The sequence below is a fragment of the Anser brachyrhynchus genome, assembly GCF_964034855.1.
Source record: "Anser brachyrhynchus genome assembly, chromosome: 8".
In the NCBI taxonomy this organism is placed as follows: domain Eukaryota; kingdom Metazoa; phylum Chordata; class Aves; order Anseriformes; family Anatidae; genus Anser; species Anser brachyrhynchus.
The window spans coordinates 23,282,318-23,310,081 of NC_137702.1; the positions used below are offsets into that span (position 1 = coordinate 23,282,318).

General features: G+C 40.3%; 1 protein-coding gene and 1 long non-coding RNA gene across 11 annotated transcripts in view; one reads left to right on the forward strand and one right to left on the reverse strand.

The window, feature by feature from the left end:
* LOC308198754 overlaps window positions 1-11,007 on the reverse strand; it is a 29,321-nt gene extending 18,314 nt beyond the window's left edge. For 2 of the 3 annotated variants that reach the window (XR_013954177.1, XR_013954178.1), the window contains exons 1-2: window positions 10,873-10,998; window positions 191-2,025 (exon numbers count right to left, since the gene is read on the reverse strand). This is a non-coding gene — a long non-coding RNA (uncharacterized lncRNA). Of the gene's footprint in view, window positions 1-190; window positions 2,026-10,872 lie in introns of all 3 variants that reach the window. The other variant, XR_013954176.1, reaches the window with a different exon arrangement.
* The window catches only part of DNM3 (dynamin 3), a 180,827-nt gene that overhangs the window by 76,539 nt on the left and 76,524 nt on the right, over window positions 1-27,764 (forward strand). For 2 of the 8 annotated variants that reach the window (XM_080601707.1, XM_080601708.1), the window contains one exon: window positions 9,731-10,873. The exons of the other annotated variants lie outside the window; for them this stretch is intronic. In XM_080601707.1, coding sequence (XP_080457833.1) covers window positions 9,731-9,745 — 15 coding nt within the window. In that variant the 3' untranslated portion in view covers window positions 9,746-10,873. Of the gene's footprint in view, window positions 1-9,730; window positions 10,874-27,764 lie in introns of those variants that run through there. 8 annotated transcript variants of the gene reach the window in all.

Consider the following 27,764-nt stretch of genomic DNA (forward strand, 5'->3'; position numbering starts at 1 on the left):
TTTAAAAAAAAGCTGAACATTTTAATATATTGGATATGTTATACTTCAAGTTCAGTCTGTGAATGAAAGACTTAAAGGGCTCAAAAAGGAAGTTTTGAAGATCTTCTGCATCTTTTGGAAGCTGTACAAAATGGAGAACTTCAGTCATCATTACCAGGTGCTCAGGAGTATGCGAGTGGTAAACACCTACATTTGTGCAGTGATTTCAAGCTGTTGAAAGTGCTGCCCAGAAATGTAAACAGCGTGGTAAGGAATCTCTTTCATTTGGTCAGGGAAGCAGTGAAAACGAAGCAAAGGAGATGGATCCCTAGATCCATTTTTCTTAGATTTCCCAGGAGAAGGTTGTCTGGATCTGCTTGAAAAATAACACTATCATAAAGGAACATTGCAGGCAGTCAAAAGTGTTTCTGTACCTCCTGTCAGCTGCACAGATTAAAGAAGGTTGAAGGGCCAGTTTCAGTGCTAGAGCTCTTTAAACAGCCGTGCAGTATTTTTGTGTAACTACGATTAGAAAGTTAAAATAGCTTCTGAGCACAAGAAATGCATTGAATAGCTGGTTGTGCACATTTTACACAGTGAAGGGCTGCAAAAAGAGATACTAAACTTGCAAAAGTAATTAGAGAGGCTTTCGGAAAGCCTCAGCAGATTGCATGCTGATGACACTGCTGTCATGCTGTTGGTAGAAATCTGGCTTGATTTAATTAATAACAAAGACCTGGAGGCACACAAGGGCATAACCGAAAAGCAAGTCAGAGAAGCCATTGAATGTTTCTACTGTTTTGTCAGTGTTGCACATCTCAAGTGTTCTCTCAAAGTATTTGAATTCCAAACGGGAAAAGAAATGCAACTCAGTGGAATGTAATTCTGAATTCCTGCTGTTTTTAACGTTAAACACGAGAGCAACTTGTTCTGCTTCATTCTTTTGGGGAAGGTGTTGATGAGATGTACCTAATTCCAGAATCCAGAATTCCAGAATTCACTCGATTCTAAAAATGCACTGAGATGTCTGCCCTGTGAGAATAGCTACAGTGTAATTTGGAATTGGTGTAGCCAAAGCTTACCAAACCATATGTGTGGTGGTTGTGTTTTTTGACATTGTTTTGTTTTTTTTTTTTAAAGATAGCTATGTAGTAGTAAAGTGCTGAGTGGACAGGAGGCATAATTATTATATCCTTGTGTGTTAGTGACAAAATGGATAAGTTATTTGGCTTACTATAGAATAATTTGCAAACATATTTCACTCCTCAAAAATCCAAATTAAACAGCTAAAAAAAAAATGTTAATCCTCATCAAATATACCTGCCTGGTATATCTCGTTCCCATTCAATGTTTTACCCTTATGTGTTTTTAAGCTGTAAGCGCATCAAAATACTGATTGCCTGTTAGTGCATCTAAACCTCAGTGCAAAAGACGTGAATCTAAGTTGTGGCATTTGGATCCTGCAGTGGCAAGAATGTTTACTACAAATAATACTAACATTTGGCTTGTGCTTTGTTTCATGATATGTCTTTTGTTTTTAGAAGTTTTCTTTGAGCTCCTTAATTTTGGAGGGAAAGTGAAATATTGTGTTTTTCAGGTTGGATAAATCACAATGCTGTGTTTGGTCTGATTTTTTTCCAGTTAGCTAGAGAGAAGCATGTTTTGCTGTGGAAAACTTAGCTGTTTGGATGTATTTGAATTATTTGAAATTTTATTTATATACTTTCCACCTGTTGAGACATGTTTGTGGTGTTCCTTTAGTTTTCGTTCATGATTCAAGACGCTGTTTTGAAACTTCATATTTGGCATACTCTGAGGTATTGACAGACTGCTGCCTTGACTAGGAAAAACAATCATGGGCATTTAAAAAAAACATTCTTGGTGGTGTCTCTCCCTTCTTCACTTTGAAGATTCACTGAGAGTTTAATTATGTAAAGTCAACATGCTGCTTTTTTAGAAGTCTCAGTTATGTTTAAAGATAGTGTGCATTCAATTCCATATCCGTCAGTGTTTTGTTCGTTCAGGGGAGGGATGATAGAAAATTTCCTGTGCAAGACAGAAAGCTTGTGTAAATCTCCATGTAACGTGAATATTTCTTTTCATGACTGCAGTTTAATATCTGTTTATTACACCATTAGATATCCTTAAAAAAACAAAACAAAACACAACTGTTAGTTGCAGTTGTAGTAGAACCATAATTTAGGAAATAAAAACAAATATGCAAGCTGATCAGTGATAGGAGATAGAGTAATACATAAAAGTAGTATTTAATTACTTGAAAAAGGAAGACTATCTGATAAGAGAGATTACAACGCCACTGTTCTTCCAGCGACATCATCCCGGCAAATCAACTTGTCCTGAATGGGCTGTCTCAAAGCAAGGTGGAAAATCAGTGAAGACATCAGCAGTAATTGCAGATGGTTCTCCAAAGGAGGCTTTAGCCCTAAGTGAGGTCTGTGTAAAGCTCTTCTCCTAAGGCTGAGGCTATACTTGTATGCATACATGCAGTGCTTCATATAATGAACAAATCAGAAATTGTTTTGTTTTTCTTTCCACAAGTTGTTCATCCTCATTATAGTACAGGCTTGGGAATTTAGAGGTGTAATGTTATCAATACGTTTCACTGGAGATGCTGAAAAAGCAGTAGCTCAGGAAGCATGGAAGGGAAAGAAGCTTCATAATTCACCAGTGTTGGAAATGTTTCCATCATAACGTTTCAGAACATACGATTGGAAAGCAGGAGATCAAGATTTTTGCCCTTGTCACCTGCTTGTTGTATGACCTTGACCAAATTCTTTCTCCTGTGGGGTCTCCTCTGTAAAGCCCTCAGAGCAGGCCGTGCTACAATAGGATGCAAAGTTCTTGTCTGGAGCTGCAGTGAAACAGTAGCTAAAACAGGTAGAGGGGAATGTTTGAAGTTATGCAAGATACGCTAGTTAGCTGTGCAATGGGAGATGGACCGTGTGTGCACAATTCTGTTTTAAAGGCTCTAAGGCACTAAAGGCACTTCTGTCCTGTGAAATCTTCTGCAGTGTCCCCATTATGATAGCTCGTGGAAGTCCTACATTCGAAAAGCTATGGAAAAAAATACAACTCCTTATGCAATATACTATCCCAGTCTTAGGAGAGGAGCTTTACAGAAAGCTCGTGTTTTGATACAGCCTCCCTTGGGAATATAATCTGCCAGCTTGTGTTTCTGTAGCCTTACGCTTGTGAAATCTGGCTAGGACTGCTTTGCACTGCAATGAATCGATTCAGTTTGCAACTTCAGTGGAGTCGTCTTTGTCACGTGGACCTAATCTTTGAATTTGTTTTTGAAAACATGTCACCTGTTGCATCTCCCAGATGGCCTCTTGAAGGGATTCTGCTGAGCCTTCTTGGGGTCCTTCAATTCATCCACCCAGTGACTTTTTCTCTTCTGCTGTCATATCCTCAAGCCACAGCCTCCTAATTCTAGAGGAGGTAATAGTGCGATTCTTGCTGCACCCAGTCCCCTTCCTGCCCAGAGCAATTCTAGCCCTAGGTAACCATTTCTGTATGTGGGAAAGGAATTCGCAGGGAGCTTTGTGCTGTTTCACACGTCCCGGAGCTAGAGATAATGAGGAAAACAGCGGTAGAACCAAAAACCTGAGCAAGGTTGAGATAAAGTAAATTGGCTACCGTGTTAAAGATGAGCTTTGGGCAGTGGCCAATTGCTGGCTGGCTCAAGGCGCGTGTCTGAGGGTCTCTAACCAATTGTAAGACAGGTTCGGGCGCGTGGGGCTACGGGGAAGGTATATGTATTAGTGAAAAAGGGTAATAAATGTCTCCTGTTCAAGAGCCATCAGGAGTCCATGTCTTGCATCCCTTCATCTGTACTTTTCTCGTCCATGTCCCGTATATTTCAGTCACATCAGAAACTTCGGTGGCATATTGCTTCTCTTGCCTTTGTTATCCTTTACCAATATTTTACCTCAACATCCTTTGCTGTGATATTACTCCAGTTCCCAATTAAAAACACAACCACAATTATTAATGTGTGTGCATAACTGTGCATTTTGAGGGCAAATAACTATAAATTTTCCAAAACGTGTAGATTTTTCTCAAGAGACGTTCTGTTACCAAAAGATTAATCTAAATAAGGGAATGACTGTTCAAAACAAAAAGTGCTTCTCTCAGGGCTTTGGTCCACTTGGTGTTGTGTCTACCTGTGATGCACTTAAGTATTCTGACAGAGATTTGTGTTTTGTTTTGTTTTTCTGTTGGTTTGTTGCTTTGCTCTCAAATCACCATGCAGCTTGTTAGTTTGTAGCCTGTCATAATCTGAGACCATGCTATGCCACATGTTGGGTTTGGAAGGAGCGTCCTCTAGGAGAGGAACACATCGAGGTTGTGTCGGTTTCACTCACCTCATTGCAGTTGCAGTCTAATCTCCTGCAGAATTTCTTTCTGCCTAGAGCTTACATTTATCGTCACTCCCTACCATACTTTCAGTATTTTAAAATAATTAATAAAGATGTCTGGTAAAGGCCAAAAACCTAAATGGTAAATTCCTTTTACATAGGGTATGTGGATATAATTAAAGAAAAACATTCTCCAGAGCCAGGAAGTCAGAAATGAGGCCTTACTTTATGGTATCTGAAGGTAACATCAGGGAGAGCTATTAAACACATGCCCGGTTTATAGTCTTCTGTGCAGAATCTGATATTTTACACCATGCTGCACTCTTCATATGTTTATGAAGGTGTTGGTGTTTCAATTCGTTTAATCCTCTTATCTATGAACTTCATCCTCTTTAATTTTATACCTGAAAATCTTATCTGATTGAGTCTATGTTAAAAACAAAAAGCACTTGTGATGAGATGAACCACAACTCATTTGTGTAGTTGCCATAACAGTGTTGCATTTATTTACCCCCATTTGGTGTCTTCCCTGAGTTAATTTGAGATTTGATTTGCAATGATAGCAATTTAGCTATTTGAGGTAAAAAGAAGTGAGAAGTAATACCCAGACTGTGTCCAGAAGCATCCCTGGTAAAACCTTAAACATCTGGATACCTAAACATACTTCTATTACTCCTACCTGTACAGATAAGCTTCCAAGTGTGAACTGGTTCCTACCAAGGTTCCTTTCTACTCCTAGAAAGGGAATTTGATTTTTTTTTTTTCCTAGCAAAATTAGATTCGATAAGATAAGCTATTTATAAAGCTAAATGTTTTAGAAGTGCTTGTAAATGCACTTAGAAAGTTCTTCCAAGAATGTTACCAGATCCCAAGAGGAGGCAATTAAAGTTGTTCAATATGCCTTGTGAGAGTAAATGTTACTGAATTAACCTCCTCTTGTGGATAGTTTCCAGTTTCTTATTTCTGTGAGCCTTGGGATATGTTTGCGAAGGAAGAGAAGGTGAAGATTGTGTCAGTACAGTAAAGGAAAAAACAGCAGAAAAGACTCAGGGTGAGTACTATCAGATACCAGGAGATCGGAGGACATTGAGCTTGGGACTTGGAGAGGAGCACAGTGCTTAGTGGAGACTCGCTCTTGTGGAACAGGTGGCACTGCGTGATTTAGCGTATGCTGTTAGAAGATACGTGTGAGCCCTCAGTTTTGTGTTCTCTCCTAATTCAGTACACACATAAAAAAATCTTAGTTTTAGCAGACCAAGAGGAGCCTAAAAAATACAGGCGGCCTCCCAGAAATCTTCATGTGATGGTCATATGACTAATGGTAAAAATTGAAGTCATCCATAGAATTTAGGTTCTTCAAAGCTTTGTGACACAAATGCCAGTGTCAGACCCTGAAAAAGCATCCAAACATTGCAGTAGGTGTTCCTTGAAGACCTTCTTAGCTAATTAAGAATGAAGAAGTCGGCATTTAGTTAATACCTTTCAGTCTTAGCTAGGTGGCTGTTTAGTAAAGGATGCTAGTGCTTTCTTGTGTTGAAGTACATGTTATCAAAATTAGAACTTTTTATCTATTGTACCTGAAGATGTTTACCTTGATATGGTTTAAGCATGTGAAGGGCATTGCCTGAATGGTCCCGCTAGGCAATTAAAGGTTAGCCTTAAGAAACTCTTTCTTTTATATTCATTACTTGCTGTTTAAACTGCTCTGGTGATTTTTGTTCTGAAAAAATATTTGTTTTGATTCAAAGCCATTGCTCTAGTGTGCATGTGGGGAGAAAACCTGCTTTCCTGTTCTATAATCATCTCATGCGTTTTGAAAATAAAGGACCCTGTTCACACTTCTCAGCATATACAATATGTTTTGTGGCCATTGCTGAAGCATGGTTCTGTATATTAACAGAAACCTATACCTGCTTGTGTAATACAGTCACATTTTACCTAAAAGTGCTACATTCTGGTTTCCATCTCCATTAGGACCCGTTATAAACTGTGTTATGGAGCTTGCAGAATGAATTGCAGTATTGGAGGCATGATTACCTGTTTCCAATAGAAATGACAACTGCAATTTACCTGAAATGTTTAGTCTGGTTAGTGGAAAAACTCGATTTGCTAAGGGATATCTCCTTCAGAAGTCTGTCCCAGCCTCTCCCAATGTCAAAGGGAAAGCTTAAGAATCCCTGCAAACGCTGGATAGCGTGAAAAGCAAATAGAAGAGGGATATAGATATTCTGGGGAATGTTATATCTCTCCTTGTATTCTTCTCAGTGCTGACTGAACTACTTGGGGGTCTGGATTTGCTTTTACTGCTTTCTGCTCACCGCCCTACTCAGCCCATACGACTAAGAAAGTAAAGCAGAAGCAGCAGTTTGCTAAATTGTTTGCTTCTACCCAGTACAAATGCTCTCACAGTTAAAGGATTTGAATGAGATGAATATAGCTGAGTATCTGAGACTGCAAGATATACATTATGTCTGGAGATGTGGCAGAGATCCCAGGCTGAGCTGGGATCATGGAGGGTTTTCCTCCATGAGCTCTCAAAGTAGAATCAACGAGACCTGGTAATATGGGAACCCTCAACATTACTTTATGGTTGTTTTTCGAAGTCGAACCACATTTAACTAACCTGGTTTCCTAAGAATTCTATTTGGGGGCTATGCAGGAAAAGTATCCTATCTGTATTAATCCAGTGCCACCTGCTGAGCCAGCAACTGCATTATTCAGTGTCTTTTCTGATAGCAGAGGCATGCTGACACTGATAATCTGTATAAAAGCTACCACCTTTGAAGACACGTTTCTGGAAAGGTGCTTTCTGTTTTTTTCAAGTTGTGTTGGATAAAATGTGTGCCCTCTCCTGCAGTTCAGAACTTCTGTTTTGCTAGAACAGCACCATGATTGTGTGTAGCGTTAAGAGAAATCAGGGCTTATTTACTTATTACTTTTTTTTCCCCTATATTTAAGTGCAATTAAAATGCTGTTTACTATAGGTTACCCTCCAACCCCCACCCCCACCCTTCTTAATTGTTTACTTGGAGCTCAGAGAATACAGTTCATTGTTAGGAAGAAAGAGAATAATTCAGACAACTTGGCCAATCAGGGTACAGCTTGTTTTAATTTTTGTACTGCCTCTATTGTGTGGAAAATATGACTTTTATAAGCATGATAGTGCAACCATGAAATGAGAGTTTTTGAAAATGTTACATCCATAAAATGAGAGGGTTTCAGCGATTGATTATGTCCTCTAAGAGCAAAGTATAATGTGAGTTGCTGCAATCTTCAGTGTATGCTGTGCAAATACTGCGACCAGAAGTCTACGTGAAAGGAACATTATCTGCAGAGTCAAGTAGTCAGAAGCTAGAAAGTGCTGGATTTATGGCTGTTTGTGCAAATGTAATTCTTCCCTCTTGTATGTGCTTTCTGCACGCTGAATGAGGCAGGAGTCCCAGAGAAAAATAGTATGCAATCACGTAATCAGATACTTAATCACAATGCATACACATATGGGGCGGAACTAAGGTTGTATGTGCAGCCGTAAATCTGACATTCCCTGACTCTCAGGTACTTGATGTTGAAAGAATTTCATTTAAGTTGCAACATTTGTTGGTTTTAGGTATGATTTCCTGACTTTAGAGAGGAAAAGGCTAAAACACAGTACGCAACTGTTAAGGTTGGATGAAACTCTTAACGATGGAAGTTCAGGGTGAGGGGGGGAACTTCACAGCTGGCCCAATTCTCAAGTAACACAGCACGAGCTACTATGGATTCAAGCAGTGCAGTGCTGGGGACGTTAACTGTGCTTGCCCTGGCAATTAACCCACTGCAACTGCAAGCACTCTACCTGCATTTTGGACCTTCTGCCTTCAGCATTGCGACACAAATCATTGCGAAAGGAGTTGTAGGGATTAACTGCGGAGGCTGGCAAGAGGCAAAAATTGTCTCTGTGCAGTGGGGATTAATTGCTAGATTCAGGTATTGTGGCTACGGGGGATGCCAAACTCAATCTGTTTTCCTTCTGGGTCAAGAGAAGTGGAATGATTTCATGTGATGGGGAGAAAAAAAATCCCTTGGCCTAAGGAATGCTTTTATTCTGCTATGTTTTATCAAGAGCCTACTACAAACAGCACAAATTTGAGAGATCTTCAAAGATAAATCCACAAGATGGATTAATAATGGGAAATGCGAGGGAGTTAAAGTATTCTAGAGTAATGTCATCTGCTAAATTTGAAATGGTGTGCCCATGTTGAGTCTCCTACAGTACATTAGGATTTTTGGAAAAGAATTGGTGGTTGTAAGAAGTTATCAGTTCAATTTATCTTCAGTAAATAGCCTGTCAAACCTGATGGATAATTGTTCGTTAGTGTAGCAACCATCTTGCACAAAATCGCCCATCCCCGAACCAAAACAACCTATAGCTCTCCAAATACTCCTGCCAGCAGCGAACTGCTTTTGGGAAGGCTTTGTGAGCTGAGCTCGGTGCAGCTCCCTTGTCGCCCTGCTGCCTTGACAGCTCCATCACAACGCTGAGCTTTGCTGTTGGAGCGCAAGTGGGATTTGTGCATGCAGCCCTGTTTTTGGGTCAGAAAGCTCGCAGTGAAGTGAGTAGATTCTTGGCCTTCGACCCCTTGCTTTTTAATACATCACCTAAGTTCTGTAGCTCTCATGTGGAACCGCACTGATCAGAAGTGTAATGTGAAACTGATTTTGCAAAACAATAAATTGCAGAGAGCTTGAGGAAGCAGGTGGTTTTAGTTAGTAAATTGCACATAAAATGCAAAACATCAGTAAATGGAAGTCTTGGCCCCAGGAGAGGAGAAGCCGTGTGTTTAGCCCACTTGCTTTCCCTGTTGTGGTGATTGGTTTAAGCTCGCTTGCCTTTGGCCCCGAAGGGGGCTGTTCTAGCAGCCTGGAATAGCTGGCGAGCAGCAGAAGTCCAGTCACAACCTTCCTGTCTGCGTTTGCTGAGCACTGTAAATAGTAAGTTACAGCAGCAAGGAATCCGAGCTTCACATGGGAGTACCTCCCGTACGGGGATTTCCCAAGTCGCTGGATATGGCTGCTCTGTGGACCCGTCAGTCAGAGGGGTCGTCCGGACCCCGCGAGGCTGTGCGGCGCTTCTGCTCTGCGTGACCTCGTGTCGCTCTCAAAGACGAGCGAAATCATGCAAAGAAAAAAATATCCTTCCTTTGCAAAGCTGCATAGCTTTCCATGAGGCTCAGACGAGCTGCAGTAAGATAATTTAGTTGGCACTGAATTAATCTCACCAATTTGATGCATGTGGTAAGGATGGTGGTTGCTTCAATCCTTACAGTACCAAGTTGCATAAATGTAAACTGTATTTTCTGTGCTGAGCTCTCTTTAATGTTGACTTCTAGCTGTGTTGCTGCTAAACCCGTGCCCAGATCCAAGACTGCAGACGCTCACACACAATTAATCTCACAAATTTATGAATGCCAGAGCATGGAGCAAAATGAAAACAACTGGAGGAATGTATAAGGGGAATAATTGGACTGTATCCAGATGTGCATGTGTAAAACATCACCGATTGACTCCTCCCCCATATCCTGTCTGAAGAAAGGAATTTTTTTCAAAAATAAACTGGGGTTATTTGAAAGAAGTTGTGGTGTCTGAATGAAATCTAATAGGCAGGATTAGTGGCAATTAGGTACATTCTTTGCTGCTTGTTTTTTTGGTTTTGTTTTTTAACTCTTTTTGTATCACTGAATTTAACAGATCCCTTGCCAGTCTCAGTGTTACAGCTAGAGCTTTTGCTTACACATATTTGAGCTGCAGGACTGAAAAAAAATAACAAACATTGTATGAGTGTGCGTGTTATGCCTTGTAAATTTGATGAGTAGCAGCGGGCATTTGTTGTCTGTTGGGGTATTTTCGTAGTGAGGGCTGGTTAAGACGCAGAGGAACACTTTCAAAGTTTTGTAGACAGAAACTTTACTAAATCAAAAAAAGCCCCGTCCCCATGTTATATTTGCAGATTGGAAAAGAGGTGAAGTTTACACAGATTTTGTTAAGCTGCTGACTTTCAGTGAAAGGACTGTCATCGTGTGTGCAGTCAGGACCAGAGCCTTTCCTGTCAGCCACCACTGAACGCGTTCGGACAGACCTATGATTGCAGTGGGGTTGGGAAAGAAGAGAAGTGGAAGGCAAGGAGAAAAGTCTAGAGTGGAAAGAAATCAACTTTCTTTACTGCTTTGCTGATTAAAAATCTATCGTGCCCCTAATTATTTTATGTATACGCTTTATGTTCTTCCTCTTTAACACATTGCATTGCCCACCTTTAAATACTTGAGTGCTTTCTCAGCACAAACTTTTCCTAGACATTTTGTAACACTTATTTTTCTCCCCAAATTAAGATAGCAGGAACCTTGGCTGAGTTTCACAAAACACCCTCACAGGCTTGCTCCACTGTCTCATGTTTACTTTGGTTCTACACCCAAATAGGTCGAGAAAAAGAAAGAAATAGCACTGAATCTTCTTAAAAGCTGCAATTGATACTTACTGTGGGGAAGACTCGTAATGTTCTGATTCTTTTTCTAGTCCTTGCTCACACAGCAATATCCCTGAATCCAAGGACACAAAAATAAAATAAAAACAAAACAAAAAACTGTGGGGTTTGGACCACGAGACTCTAGCCACCTCCCTCCACAAAAGCCTTTATCACAGAGGCACTCTGTGCCGATTTCTTTTCACAAAATCTCGTTTTGGATTTCAACCTTCATTTTAGCTCTGCTTAAAATGGAGCTGAAGCAATCTTACAGTTTGGCTCCTGTTGAAGGGATGGGTTAGAATTTAGGCTTTCTGAGTTTCAAGGAGTTAGATTTTTTTTTTCTTTTTTTCCTAATGGAAAAGGACAGTCTAAACTGTCCAGGCAGGCTCGTATTGTTGCCAGAGATGTAAAATTCTTGCACTTAAACTGAATGAACACAGAGGCATGGTACTGTTTTTACACCAGGTATAAAATTGCCAGACACAAATCTGATTTAACAGAATATGTTTTTGAACTTAGTGTCAAAATGTTTCCACTAGAATACAAAGAAATATATTTTTGAGAAGCAGCAATAGTCCTTGGATAAAGAGCCCCAGAGATTCATCTGAAAATGCTTTATAGTTGGAAAGACTCTTTAAAAAAAAAAATAAAATCAGGATTGCCGCAGCTCGTCATGTCAATTCGCTGAAGTTGCAGCAGCTGTTGAGGTGAGATGGAGTTGCCTTGGCAACAGCACATATTGTATAACAGTACCACACCACCATCAAACCATCGAGGTGAGAAGTAGTTTAAAAGCGTTACTAAAATTTTATGATACGTCTGCTACGTTTTCAACCTTGTGGTTGGCTGAGTTTACCCAGCTTAGCCTTCTTGGAGCCCAGAAAGCTCAGCTGCTGAATACTACTTGGTGAAGAGAGCGGGGAGAAAACCCAATCTGTGTGTGTTTTTTTTCAGTTGTAGTTAAGCTGTCTCTAACTCTTTTTGTTAATTATGCCCATGCTCATTTGCAGTTACTGCTGGATGTAAATGCATTTCTCTCTCCATACCTTCTTGTTACGAGAAGTGACTTTCTTTCACTGTTTTATGTGATGAAAACAGTAGGAATTTCAAAAAATCTATCAAAGCGCTGCAGAGAGAGTCCCAAAAACTGGCCTGGATTTGTGGTTCAATTTCAAATGTAGGCAAAATCCTTAGAGCGTTCAAAAGGTGAGCTTTCTGTATCTGTGACAACACCAAGGTACGGTGCTTTCTTTCCGATTTGCTTTCTTTCACAGAATGGTTAAGGTCGGAAGGGACCTCTGGAAGTCATCTGGTCCAACCCCTCTGCTCAAGCAGGGACACCAATCCTTTGTGCTTTCCACAGCTGCTTAAGTTAAGGGAGTATGTAATCACTTCCAACCACATGATTCACAAGGGCTATCTGTTTGAGTACCCCACCCTCTATATCATACTTTCAGCTACAGAACTTCAGATTTATTATTTTACCACTCTAGTGGCCTCCAAAAGATCTTTAAGCCTCTTTTCAGCTTTTCTTTGCTAACAAGCACGTGTTGGTGATTAGCCATGTAAATTTGTCACCTACCTACACCGCTATTTCACTACTTTTTGATTAGCTTTATCCAACAAAGATTCAGATCACTTTGAGTCTTAGTTTTGGCTGTGGTATTTAGATGGCTTTTATTAGAAATCAGCTTAAAAACAGTGGCTAGGTTATTTCATAGTTTTAACCTTAGAAGTTTGCGTGTATTTGGTGGGGAGAGGATGTGCAGACACAACCAACCAAAAAGTTGATATGAACGTGAAGCAGAGGGGGGAAAAAAAGCAGCAAGAGGAGCAAGTGTTGTGAAAACCCCGCAAATCAGAACCACCTGGTCATAGTAGCGAGTCCCTTGTAACATAAAGAAGAGCTAACTTCACTTGCAGTGTCCAAAAACAAACCTGCAAGATGCTGCCCAAAGCACTAGTTAATAATTATTGCACACAGCTTGGAGCCAGCCCAGATTCTACAGGGCTGTTGGATCCTCTCATGGGTTTATGCATACCATAGTGATTATTGAATGATTTTTCAAGGGCTATTGTATGCTCTTACTCCTGGGATTTGGTGCCTCTAGTGTTGAGCTGTGGAACTATTTAATAAAGCTGCATCGACAGTAAGTATGGCAGCATTTCTGCTCTCTAGCGATCTCTCGGTCGCTCTAAGTTCAGTTGGTGTAAGCGTGCCATACAGATCTGAATACAATGGTTTATTGTGCCTGTGAGCTGATCTAGCTGCAGAATACTTTGTGAAAGTTATTCGTAAGTGTACTTAGAGTTGTTGGAGTCACCTACTGATTTTGAGAATCAGAGGGCATTCGGAAGGCATCTCACCTGCTCAGCTCCATTTCCCATTTACTGCACTTGGAGCAAGAGCAGTTGGGTCGTGCCTGTATCATGTAATGCTGCTCACTGAGCGAGCTTACAGCCATTTTGGATCTGAAAGCACTGTTATCATGGCTGCACAGGTACCCGTGCTGCTGAGCTTATTAGAAGTCAGGGCTCTCTCACCCGGGTGCAGCCCTTGGAAATAGACCTGTCCTACTCCAGATTCGCGCTCATTCATTCGTGCTCATTATCATTCGTGCAGAATGATAACTTCTTTTGTGTCCTTGGTGCAGGTCATGCAGTATTCTCTTTTGCAGTATTGGTCAGTCTAGCAAAGGATGTTTGATGTTAGCATCTCTACCAGCAGCATGTAGAGGAGCCAGTTCTGCCAGGTCTGTCTGAAGGAAATGAACAGTGTTTGCGGCATCATTGCAGGGAGTTGGCCCCAGGTGCTGACCCTTGCGGGGTGAAAATTCTTGTAATAACAGTCTTTCCTCACAAAGAACTAGGCACAATGCTGGCTCCTCCACCATAACTTGCCTCTGCTGCTGTGGGGGAGCCCATTTCAGTTTTCTGGGCAATAGCAAACTGCTAACGTTCTTTGGGCAGGTATGATGACAGGCTGTAGGGCTGTGTCTTGTATTTATCCTCTACCTGGGAGTGCCCTGTGGTGTTTCTTGGACAGGGTTAAACGCTGCAGAAGGCTTAATGGGAAAACGTAGCAGAGGATCCTTTAGTAAATTCACTCCTACTGGATCAAGAGAGAGACTGAGGTTTTCTAGAGAGCTGCTGGAAATATTTGTTTTTCTGGAGATTTGCAAAGTAGCAACCAGGAGGTTTTTTTCCTGTGTGCACGTAGTTTTGGACTCAACTCCGTGACATAGTATGCGTTGTCTGCGGTCTCTTGCCAGAACTCCTTGTGAAAACTCCTCTGCTAGAGAGAAATGGGGGCCAGGGTGCTTGCGTAGCTCTTGTTGGTGAGAGGTGTAGACAGCCCCCACAACAAAAGTAATAAATAAACAAAGAGGAGTTGCTAGTAAATAAGCATATCCTGAGGGTTGTCTCTCTTCCCCTCAGCATTAGAGTTGTTTATTCTTCAGGCTTTTGAAAACTAGAAAGAAGAAATTGAAAAAATAGTGATGAGGGAGGAATCTTTCCTTACAGAGGACTTTAAGACCTATGATACTATGTAGAACAAGCCCTACTTTGTTCCTAGCAGATGCAATTTTGTTTTGTAGTTGCATAGCTTGACAGCTCATAATTTATTTGAGCGTGGCTGTGTGGAGGCAAGTCTTAAAGACAGTATCAGTTTGTAAATAATCCTCATTTTCCTAACATGATATGGTCGTGCAGTCTTTGAAATAGGGTCTAGCTGCAACATCTGAGAAAAGAGCACATTACTGGAAGACTGCCAGATGACCTCCAAGCTTTCTGTCAAGGTGACCAGGATTGTTAGCCCTTGGGGCAAGAACTGTTGTAAGTATTTTTACAGTACCAATTTGAAATATTCTGCAGATCCCTAGATGCTCCTGCAATACAAGTGGTGATAATGGTCCTTTTACCACTCTTTGAGTTCAGCAGTAGATTGAAATTACCTGTATTTCTCAGACCTGCCCACCTTCTTCTGCTTCCGTTTTGTCATAGACCCGTACGTTTCGGTGTGTATTTTTACCAGTAAGTAGAATATACTAGGTTCTACTGAGACATCCCTCCTTATTAACCATAAGTAGCAGAACTAATAACTGTAGCATTTTGGGCTGAAACGTTTTGTTAATTGCGCATTTTAGTTACTTGGGTGAACAACCATCTCACTAACCTATCAAATCTTCCAATGATTTTAATAATAATTTGATTCTTGGAAGCTATTTTCTATTAGCTGAGGCAAGCAAATTATTACCTTGGCACTTGGAGCAAAGCATGTGAACCAGAGAAAAAGCTATTAGGAAGAGAATCAGAAAACTGAGGAGTACATCAGGCTGTTAGATGTCACAAAGATGCCTGTGTTCTGTGCAGGAGTTGTTGTCATGCTCTGTGGATGGAGGCTGGTATGGGTGGGTATACAGTCTGTCTGCAAGAGGTTTGGCTAGCTGGCGTCTGGGAATCTTGAATAAGTGGCCATGGCCCTTCTTTTCCAATTAGGAAAGGTTTTCATAGGGGTAAACGAAAATTTCCGGGCAAGCGTTGTCATGTAGCGCCTTAGCTGAAACATCCATTTTTCTGATAGCTTGAATGTGGGGCTTCAGTAAGATTAAAAAGCATGAACAGAAAGAAGTCATTGAAGTAGGAATTGTTGTACATGTTGGTTAAAGTGAAATGGACAGCCTTTTCCTGTCCGTGAAGTCACTTAACAAACCAGAGAGGCTGGAGCAGTTTTGAGGGTTGTAAAAAGCACCAGCGTAAGAGATGTCCACGACTCTAATCTGAAAATAAGGGTTGTACAACCAGAAATGCTCTTGGGTGATTTAGTAGTGTGGGAGTAATCGCTGCAGATGAGACTGGACACAGAATCTCTTCTTAACTTTTTAAATGCAATTTCTAGCCTACCCTCAGCTATTGATAAAGGTCATAAAAACAGAAAAATAACCTTCCCAGGATGTGAGTAGCTTTTATGTATTTCATGAGACGTATCCCATGTGCTAATCTATTATTCTAAGCATATCTAATGTGCTATCTGTTTATCTAAAAATTTTCCTTTTGGTTTCCTACTTTTGTACTGCCCTTTTACTGCAAGCTAACAAGTGAGAATTAAAGTCAGGGTAGTGGTTTAAACACTTTGCAAGAATAGTCTTGTAACTAAAAAATAGGATGAACTGTGAAAAGCTGTGATTCAGTTCATACTTCTTCCACTGTTTATCTCATCACTGGTAAGATAACTGTAAAGAGGTACTGCCAATGTAAAATGAGACTTCAATCTGTAACTTTGTTGTCTGTTAGATGCAAACAAAACTTCACCGTAATGAAAAAGCTAAGGGGAAAAAAAGCACTCCGCTTTAGACAACACGCATTTGACAGCATTTTGAAATGTAGCAATTCCTATCCCGAATCAGATCAGCGTTTTATCTGCCCACAGCGTGTTTGTCTGTGAAAGCAGCAAGTGCCAGATGCTGCAGAGGAGCTAAATCAAAAGGAATAGTACAGTCCCCACAGCAGACAGTTGACTAGCGTTTGGCTCACTCCCTGGTTTTATGAGGCTTATTTTCCTTGCATTATTTCCTCTTTTCTTATCTAATGCAACTGTGGGCTCCAGAGTGATTCCAGGAATCCTTTCTGCTGAATTCTTAGTCTCAAGGATGCTTGGCATCAGTAGTGTCCATAGCTTAAGTATGTGCTTTGTTTAAAGAAACTTCTGTTTATCAGCTTTCACAGAGGAAATGCAAAAGTCAGTCCCTTGTTTGATTTCATCTTCTGTTTATGCTGGAGCAAGCAACATTCACAAACATAGAAAACTAACTATAAAGCTTCAGAATGGTGGCTGGGTGCTTGGAGGGATAGGTCTACACTGCTGAATGCAGTAGTGTTTGGTTTAAATTAACACATCACATTAATCTCCCTTTGATCACAAACTGATCTATACTGATCTATAAAATATTGTGCATCTTCCCTTTAAGAGTTCAATTTAATAGCTCATGTTCCTAGAGGGCACTTAGTCTATTATTAGTGTTGCCTAAGCATTTAAATACCAGTTTTAATGCTGTAGAGCATTTTAATGCTCTTTAATGCTGTTGAGCATTTTAATGCTCAACAATGGGTTAAGAATACTGCACATTTTTGGTAACACTAGAAGCTGTAATGGGTGGAGTACGGCGATGGGCGTTTTACTGTAGCTGGCGTGCCTAACCCCTTACTGTACAGCTGAAATACAAAAGACTCAAGTGATGGCCAGCAGGAAAGTGGATTCTCAGGAAGCAGTGTTTAATGAAGCCTGTTTAAAAACCTCTTCTGTGCAAAAGAGAGTTGTTGTGTTGTGCAGTAAGAGCAAGGATTTTAACCACTTTCTAATCACTAGCTTTTTCTTGTAAATGCGGTAGGTAAAAACATTGCAAAAACAGTTTTAAGGAGTTAGGAAAGCTCATTAGCAACTAGTTACTGAAATAGGTTTCTACGTACTCTACCCGAGTTAGAATAATCAAATTAAATAAAAGATGTTTTTAAAATATAGTTTTGAATATGGATATGTATTGATAGCCACAGCGATTCACTGGCCGGTTTAATTGCTGTAATAAATTTGCAGTAAACGTCTTGGAAATAATAATATTTTTCAGCATGAAGATTGGTACATCCTTACGTAAAGAGAAGACTGCTTCCTCCTTTGTGTCATCGTTAACTACTATAAATTTTCAGGTAGATTTTTGTAATTGGTAACAACACAAGAAATCCCGGCTGTATGGAGAAGTATGGAAAACGTAAGCACCCACTGAGATGGTCAGTAAGCTGTACTTCTAACAACAGAAGCTCTAGGAAGAAATGCTTTTTGTTTTTTTTTATGCCTTTCAAATTAGCCTCATGAAGATCATACAGGGGTGCTTTGTGGGAGGGCATTCCAGACTGTGGGAGCAGAACAAGTGCCTTTAGGCATTTGAGGTCAAAATGTGAGCAAGGACTTGAGACATTTATAGCTGTGTTTCTCCTTGCTCATGAAAAGATTTATCTCAACAGTTTAGGAACAGTTTATATAGCAATCTTAATTTGGGGATAAGAACGCTTTATTGGCACAAGTTATGTGACATTTTGAATTTTATGTTCTCTAGGAGCTTCTCCACTGTGCACAGTGCATATGTTCCTATAGCTTTCATGTAAAATGCATGAAATAATGCTTTTCTGTAAATTATTGGCTACTGAGATAACAGGACAACACCCTACTCTACCAAGTGGAAACGATGACTCCTGGGCTAGGCTGGGACCCAGCCAGAAGGGGATAAAGGAATGCATGTAGCAGTATTTCCCAGAGTCTTGACCCCTTCGTTCTTGGAGCAGAACCAGATGTTGACCTACCCTCCGGACCATGGAGGTGCCTCTGTGCACTGAGGCTCTTGCTCAGCTGGTCTTGCCGTTGCGTGGGGGAGAGCAGGTGCCCCACTCCCCTGGGTTTAATTTGGACTGGCAGCTTGTTGTGCAGACTGGCAGTGCCCGTGCTAGATAAGCATGGCTAGCCTTTCAGACGTGCACCAATGAATGAGCAGGTAAATCAAATTCTCTAGTTCTGCAGTTGGAGCCCTTACCTCCGTCTCCGGCACCTCTGCTCTGCTGCAGCCAACACATTGCTCCCAGCACCTTCCTGGTGAGCGCAGCGTGGGAGCTGGGACTTTCGAAAGGCAGTTCTGCAGAGAAGGAGCTAGGGGATGCAGACCTGGAGTAAGCAAATTTGTCTGCACTGGGGTAGAGCAGAGAGAAGAGAATGTGCTTAAAAAAGAAAAACATTTGTGAATCTCTGGCTTTGGCTGTGTTTTCAATGAAGGATTACATATTGTCTTGTAGAGCAAAGATGCTAGCTGCAGTGTAAATAGAGTAAGAGCAGGCTTAGTTTCAATGAACCCTTGTGCTTTTTAACTCTGATTTGCTCTTCTGTTCATTTCATGTAATTTAGATAAGAGGTTTGCACATCAGTTACAGTTTTTCCTCTTATGTCTTTAAACTGTTGATTCAAAACAGAGGCACTTGAGAGCGCTGAAAGAATAGTGTGTGAGTGGGGGGTGGTGAACTTAGTTTATATTACTGCTTCATTTTCTTTAGCTTATTTCTTTTCCTAATATCTAACCTCAATTATTTTTATTGTTTCTTAAGCTTTGTATTGAAGGTTAATGTGAAGGAATGAATATTGGAGGTTTCTCAACATGGTCTGTCAGTAGGTTTTCCACTCAACCAGGCAGTGGGTCAGCTTTTTCCTTGATCTCTCTTTTAAGATACCTTTTTATCATCAAGTCCCATACTGTAAGTCATTGTAGTGATGGCTGAAAGTCCAGATGATAGTGATGCACACTTCTTGTTCCTTAGATGCCCGCAGGGACTTTCAGAACATCTATCCCTGTGTTTTGATGTAAACCCCACACCAATACATTTGTTCTTAATTCCTTGATTCCCTGACTTTCCCAGGTATTTTCTGTCTGACTGCCTAAACAAAAATATAAAGATATGTCGATCTTCTAGATTATGTGAATTATCCCACTAGGTCTTTGTTACATGAATGAAGTCATAAGTTTGATTTTGTATTGAAAACTTCTAGATTCTTCCGTCTATTTTGCGTGCTACCAGTAGGTCAGTCCACAAATATTTTAGATACCTATGTGGCAGTTTCTTCTATAAGTTTCCTAATTTTATTCCCTCCGCTACAGTCTTTTATCCTGGTCACCACTTGCAAAACTTATCAGTAGGTCTTCCTACATTCTTATTTTCATCTTTGAGACTATTTGAACTGCTTTAAAGCTGTCCTCACTATATTCTTCTTCCCCACACCCCTGCCTCCCTTTTAGGTTCTGGATAAGTAGAGGACAAGAGTTGTAATTCTGTAATTTAACTTCTTTTTAAGCAACCCTGTTTCTGTAGGGGTGCATGTGTTTGTGGGGGCAGTGAGAATTTTCTTAGACTGTGGGGTAAGTCGAGACTTTATAGGCTAATTCATTTTAATTAGAAATGTGTTCTTCATGAAGGTCAGCTTCAGTCAGTTTTTGTGCTAAACAATCCTAATAATGGAATAATGCAGATCTTTTTACTTGCATTGTTTAAGTTCAGGGAACTTCGAGTACAATGGGAATTAGAGTACAATTATTCTTGATTCAGTGGCTTGTTATATATGCTTGTTATATATTTTTTTCCTCCTTTCCAGCAAGTAAAAGAAAAATTCCATGAAGTGGAATTCTCTTCTATATGGTCTCGTGTCCCAGACAGGGTCTGGGATTTTGTTTGTGCCTTCTGAATATATCAGAGGCCACTGCGTTCCCATCTTCACTTACCTTGGAGAAGGAAGTGAGCTCTGTTTTGCAAGAGGACTGCAACACACAGTTACAGTCCCAGTGCAGAGACTTTCTCTGCAGAAAGTCCCTGGATGTAGCGGTCTTTGTCCACGTACAATCTGTGACAGAAGCATCCTTTGCACTTCAGTAGTCTTCCACCTCTGCCACCAAACGTGCTTAGCAGTAGATGAGGGAGGTGAGTGCAGAAATAGAAATGAAAGCAAGAGGAATTTGGGTTCACCTGTGAAGACTCTGCCAGGTTAATTAAATTTTTAAATCTTAGGTTTGTATTCTTACACTAAAGCGTGTTTTTCCCCTGTCTGAATTAGGTTCCCCCTTCCCATGTCTGAAAGTGCAATTTCAGGGCATATTGAAATGTATTTGAGGTATTCTCTTTCCATTAGGGAATGTGAACTTCTTTTAACTGTAAAATTTCCACGTTTATACTGCCTGGTTTTTGACAGATATTTCTTTTTTCTTTTGAGTAATGGCAATAGTCCTGTAATGCATTTTATTCAAATCTGTGCGTTTAGCCTTATGTCTATTGTCAGGTACTTTTTTCCATGAATTACCAGTCAGCATACAGTTTGGTAATTTGTTAGTCTAAAGCCCTCATTATTTCAAACTGTTTTAGTGTAATATATTATTAGACATTTAAAATAAATTTAAACTGCTAGACAATTTAGTTTTTATAACCTTAGGAATATTCTCAAAGGGGAATAGAATGTTATTTCAGCAAAATGAATGAATTGAGAAAATAACTAAAATATACATTAAATTTGGGTAATGTAAACTTAAAAATGGATTACAGAAAATCACGTTGCTTAATAGGATGTTTAAATAACTCCTAGAAAGACTTGGAATATTTTTAATGAACATTTCATTTATGTTTTATTGCAATGTTTTTGAGGCTTTTGGGTGGTGGTATAGTTACTGAAATACTTTTTTTTTTTTTTTTTTTTAATTTTGTTGCATGGACAGCTTTGCAATAAGCTGTCCTCTTTGCTTTGTATCTTTGAGTGTCTGGAAGACAAAATGAATGAAAAAATGTTTGTCTTAAATGTTGTTTTTTATTACATTAGAACACATTAAAAGATGATCTCTGTTGATATTAAGAGTCAGCATCTGAAATCGGTTCATTGACCGCTAATAAGATGATTTACACCAGTAAGACTTGGTAGTATGAATTTAGTTATCAAAATGAGCCAAAGAATTCATTTACATCTAGAAAAGTATAAACTTGTGGGGTTAGTACTTGATAGTTTGCTTCACTTATGTATTCCATACTGAAATTTAAGTTTATACCGATATTTGTAAAGCAGTTATCTTCTTTTTAAATTTTTCTCTTGCTGCTGCCATGCTTCCTTCATGTTGAACTAATCTCAGTATGTCAGTGTTAGAAAAGGGCTGTAATATATTTTTTCCAGCAGCAGTTCCTTGTTGGTTGCAGTATCTGTAAAAGCTAAGGACGTTAAGGAGTAATGGAGTATATCTTTCAAAGCACAAGTAACAAGTAATAGCAGTGTTTTGACATAGTGTTTAAAGAAAAAAAAAATCATGGAATTTGGTTTCCAGCCCAGAACTTTGACTGACTGTCTGGGAATTCAGCGCTGTATGTCAGTGTTATGTAGAATTAGTGTATGTGCTTTGGAGTGGTTCTTTACAAATATAAAAGTGTCCTGTGAGTTTAAGGCCAGTGTATTGATGGTTTACAATGTTCTCTGTCAGCATTGAAGAAGACCTACATTCTTGAGGAAGTGCTATGTCTCCAAATAAATATTTCTCCTCCTTCTGGAGAAGCAGAAGTGTTATCTGTCTTGTCTACAATCTGACTGTATGCTATAAGAATTCGTTGTTCTTGTAGGCTTGTTTCAACTTTCAGATTTCAGTGCACCATTTTTGTTGTCTTTTCTGTGTTTGCACTGATGTCGTTACCTCTTGCATTGACCTTGTTTACCTATTGTTCTGAAACTCCTGGAGACTTCCGAAGACATTGCAAATTTCATAGGTTCTTTGAGACAGCAGATGTTGAGCATGTATAGACAGTTTTACTGGAGCAAAAATTGACGTCTTTTTTTATTGTCTCTTTAAAATCTTGTTTTCTTAAAATCACTACAACAATAGCTGCCATTTACAAAATTTTAGTTTGAAGACTGTTCTTACAGCTATTTCGATTATTGTTTAGATTTGTTTTTTTCCTTAGGAAAAGGCTTGTTCCCTAAGTGTGTTCTTGGGGAGTCCCAGCTGACAGTATCCTGACAGAGATGATGAAGTGAATGCAGGTGTTTATCATCTTAACAGAACTCCTAGTCTGCATGCTGGTATATTCCATTTCTTTTTTCCTCCCTAAGCAAACAGCATGGAATAAAGGAGAATGTTAGGTATGATTCAGAGTAATGTTTGATTATAGAAATCCAGGCAAGGGGTAACTGGAATTTTCTAAAGATCTTGTTGTTTTATGCAGAGGAGAAATGACATGTTTTAAAATGTCATAGCAAGAAATGAAAAGGTTTGGTGTTGGTTTGGATTAGACAAGACAGAAAATTAGAAAAATGGTTAAAAATAATTTTAATCATTGGTAAGGGTGAATTTTAAGATGTTGAAAGAATGCAACTGAAGAGTGTTACTCTGGCAGAGAGTGAAGACCTCACCCACCATTCAGAAGCAAGGGAAATTCCTTCTTCTTCCAGCTGCTGATAGGCCGAGATATACTTGCATCTCCCACTTTCTGTGCTCATTGCTCACAGCAATGACAATGGAGTCTCTGGTTGACTGAGCTTTTGGGGCTGCTTGGGTGGAAATTGCTCTGGCAGCCAGAAGTGGCACGGATGTTGCCTCCTGACTTCAGCACCCTGCTTTCCTCGGTGCCTCTCGCACTGCGCAGCAGCAGTCCCCCTCTGCTCGCAGCCCTGGGCTGTGGCAGCACACGCTTGGTCTCTTAGCAGAAGGCTGTAGCCATCGCCTCCAGTGAAGTGAAACTGATGCCAGAGGACTGAAAATTTGATTCGGGTTTAACCTTAACATGTTTCACTAACCTATTTCCTAGCTATGCGCCCTGTTCTAGCTAGCTGCAAAGTGCTGCTTTGGATAGTCTGCTGTCAGACATCAGCAATATCTGCTCAGGACTGCGTAGCTGGGCCTGCGGGGGAATTGCTTTCGGTGCCAAGTGTTTGGCAGTTCTCACTTCTGATGTTTCAGCATTATCTTGTCACTCTGTTTCAGCAAGGGTACAAAGGTGAGCACGTATGGAATTGACAAAGATGTCTGTCAGTAGATGAGTTCTGCAGTCACATGGAAGGGCAGTGATGACAGCTGAGCAGTTGTGGCTATTTCTGTTTGAGGAAGTCTCCTTCCTTCCAGAAGTGCTGCTTTAGGCTTTCCCAAGCTGTGGTACCTCCCGCTGACCACCTCTGTCTGAATTCACCATCTTCCATGGTATGTAAAGGGAACATGTGGCCAATGCAGTAGAATTTGTGCCTACATTCCTGTTATGTGTTGTTAAGGTGTTGTGTGCTTGATGCACTTGCCTTTTAGAGTGATACTGCAGCAGGACCTCTTTTCTGTATTCTACTGCAAGTGGTCAGCCAAGCAACACAAAACAGCTAGCAATGTGTTGTTTCCTTTATTGCGCACAATTACATGTATGGAAACAGCATGCTGTTATCAGGAGAGAGCTTGTGGGTGAGCAGCCCTTGGGCGTTCCCATTTAATATGCAGCATCTGCAGATTCAAAACCACTGTGTATGTGCAGCTCTACTACAGACGCTTCCTTCCACACACATATCCTCCTGCTATAAGTTAGTAATAGGCTGTAACATGGTGCCTAGCACCTTCCAGTCATGTGGTTTTTTTGTTGTTGTTTGTTTGTTTGTTTGTTTTTTAATGACAGTAGCTTTAAAGAATGCTTTGGCGTTGCTGCTTTTGCTGTTTTCCTCTAGCTCTTGATTGTTCTTCAGATATAATAGTTTCATGATATCTTGGATGTTCGACCAACTTTTTTTTCTGTGTTCCCATACTCATCCTTGTCAGGTTCCTTTTTCAGAGCTGCGTTATTGTTCAGTGTTTGCTGTGGTGAAGTCTGCATTCCCCACTCGCATTCAAGTCCCTGCTGGGACAGATGATGTGCATTGAGAAAAGACTGTAACTATCCCAGGACACACTTCTGAGACAAGTTAAGGTCAGTTTGAGGAACAATTTGGCTGTGAATTTCAGGAGTGTTTCCATCAGGGATACTTCCATGGAAACAGTCTTCCTGATGAGTGTTTCCAAGGAGGCTTCAGTCTAATAACCATTAATTTCAAAGGACAGAGGGTTGCAGATTTTCCTGCACATCACCATAATTATTTTAGGATAGTTTTAGTCAAATTCTGAAACGCATTTCAAAACCAACTCTCTTGATGTTTTGATGGCATATGCCACTTAGCATTTGAAGGTAATGTTCTTGATATAAGGGAAAAGTGATAGATGATTATGGAGTGTTCAATTATTATTTTTTTTATTTAATAAAGAAGCATCCCCAGAGTTACCCATTTTACCAAAAAATATATATATTTTCATGAAGGAGTAAGCATATGGTCTCCTTACTCTTTTGTTATAATTCAACAGTTTCTTTGATGAAATTAAGAAGCCAGTGTATGTTTATACATACTACGTAGTGCAAAGAATGAGATAACTTCAGACAGTTGTCTCAGGAGTTAATGTTTTCTGTGACCCAAGTATCCTGGTTTGCCTTTAAAAAAAGGGGGGGGGAGGGGAAGCTGAAATGTAGCTTTCAAAAATGCTGCTATTAAAAAGAAAGAAAAAAGAAAATAAAAAGGAAAAAAATAGAAAGAGGAGGGGTGGGGGGGAGAAGACTTGACACCAGAAGCTCTGTCATACCAGAGTTTCTCTCGGATGTCTGGAAAAAGTCTTATACTTCTGGGATGCTTTCCAAAATATTTTCAGTGACCATTGCCACAGGCGTGAACTTCTTAATGCATTTTGCAGTAATCTCCACCACAGTGAAATTGATTACTGTCTGAAAGCTTTTAATGATAACAAGCAAGTAGGGCAGCACAAATACCATGAACTAATTTGTGGCTGTGTATTTTGTTGCATCTTCAGGAGTCTTGCAGAGACAGATGTGTTGCCTCAGGAAAATCCTGCTTAATTTTTTTTTTGCATAATTATGTAATTGCTTATTTATCATTTGATTTAGAGGGATTCTTTTTTTCACACATGCATGCACACATGCCTCTGTGTGTGCACGCGCAAACACACAAAGGATCTGGAAACAGTTTCTCTCTCTGATATTTCTTTTAGTACCCAAAAAAAGTGTATGTTGATTTCCCGAGTTTGAGGTTTTCTAGGATTTATTTTATAGAAACTGAAATGCATTCAAAGGCTTGAAGTAGTTTTAAGAAATGGCTTTCCAGCAGGAAAAAAAAAAAAAAAGGGTACTATAGCAAAGGTGTATCTTTCTCATATACCTACAAGGGAATTTCAGGAGGCTTATAAATGAGGGTCTCTCTTTTTATGTGCAGGTTGAGTGAGTTGAAGAAGCTGAAAATACAGTTAAACTTGCGTGTTTTTTTTATTTTATTTCAGTGTTAACCTAGTATTCCTAATGCAAGAAAAACTTCAAAACTGAAATATGAGCTGCGCACCTATTCAACGAGAATAGGTTTCAGGAATTACGTTTTCTCTATAAGGAAAAAAAGACGTACTGACAAATAAGCAAAGTTTTAAACTATATGAATGGAAAGCCTTACGCAACAGAGAAGTTAGATCCCACAGGCACTGGTATGTCAGTGTCACTGTGCCTTCTGCCAGCACAGACATGCAGCACTAAGGCCCTCCATCCTGTGCTATGGCTCCCACAAACCACGGTGATTGATGGATGATCCGCAGTAGGTGAAGAGTGAAAAATACGAACTTGAGCACCAGCAGAGAAAAACAAGCTGTCATAAGCAGGCTTCATTACAAGGGATAAAAAGGTCAAAATATACTTCCACCCCCCTGCCTTCCTTCAGAGCAGCCACTAGATGCATCCAAGCAGAATTTTTCCAGACTGTTAACTGGTTCATCAGTCAGGGCTTTCTCTCAATTTTAAATGCCAGCACCACTTCAGTGCAGAGGAATTGCTGGCTTCTTTCCCAGACAAGATTTCCCAAATTCAAAATGACCTTTCAAGATTCTAACTAATAGGAGCTGAACAGAGATTTCCTCTCCATCAGGCCCTTTCTCAGATTGATCCTTCCACTGAGAGCACATCCCCCAGCACAGAACAGGGAAAGCCCAGCCCTTCTACCTGTGATGATAAAAACCTCTTTTGAAAAGGGGCAATCTTAAATCGTGTTGTTCTACATCCCAGAAACTATTACACTTCTGTTCGATGCCCTGATTATGGAAAGGCACAGGGAGTACCAGTGAACTATCTGGCGTTTTTTATTTTGGATCCAACCATTCAAGGTCTGAATCAACACAATGGGATTCACAGTTACCTGCCGTAGAGCTGAGGCAGAGGAGTGAGAGGAATGGCAGAAGAGCCCTGGAGCAGGGAATTAGGCTGCCGGGTGGGTGGTTGTGCCATGCCAGCGGGCTGGCTGGGCTGGAGGAAGGGCTACAGCATCATCCTGCACTGCCGCCTACGCTGTGGCGTGCAGTCCCTCGGGGGCAGCGAGGTCCTCAGCCTGCAGGCAAGGTCAGGTCAGCATGAAAAGGGTTGGGGAGGCAGAGGAAGCAGGATCCTAATTCTTATCACCCAGAAGGTGTTCTGGCTTCTCACCCATGTCTTGCAATTGTCTTGATGCTGTTGTGATCTTCTGTTGGTAAAAGTTTCACAGAGGTTTCATATGCTATTGAACACCATTCGTGCAAACATCTTATGGCATTGTTGGTTCAAATTAAAGCTTGGGTAACTATTGAGAGAGAGTTTGACAGAGAGAGGTGGAGGCATAGTCAGCCTGATGCCTGCTTTGTGCTGCACAGTGAGGAATGGGCTGTATATTTCCCCTTCTGCCATTCAGCATCAGCATAGTTACATCTAGCTGTGCCCTCTACAGCTAGTGAGAAACGAGGCAAGGTAAGGTAAAACCCAAGATTGAGAAACGTGGTATTAAGAGATAACTGAAAGGCAGTCCTGTGAAGTCTTGAAAAGTAGCAGTAAATGCCTTTTAAGAATGACAGCAGTGACCATTTCTTGAAAGGATGAAATATTTCAAATACAGAGTTTTGAAGTTTTATGGTTCTATTCCTGAATGTTTGGGCAGAAATAAAGTGGCAGAAACAAATACAATACAGCTTGTTATTGAGAAAAACACATCGTGGGAAATGAATGCCATACTGTAAAATGAATGCCAACACCAGAGAACGGAGTACACTTTAGCGTCAGGTGTAATCCCATAGCTGAATTTAGGGGGAACACCAGAGATGTAACACGTCTCTTAAATTTTTAATAACATCTTGTAGGAGAAGGTACCAGAAGATTGTGAAAAATAAGTGGATGTGTAAAGAAGAATTTAGGAAAGATTGCTGTAAAATCAAAAGTACCAGCTTCCATCAAGAAGACCAGCTCAAACTTGAAATCACTTGATTCTATCATCAGATCTCCCTTAT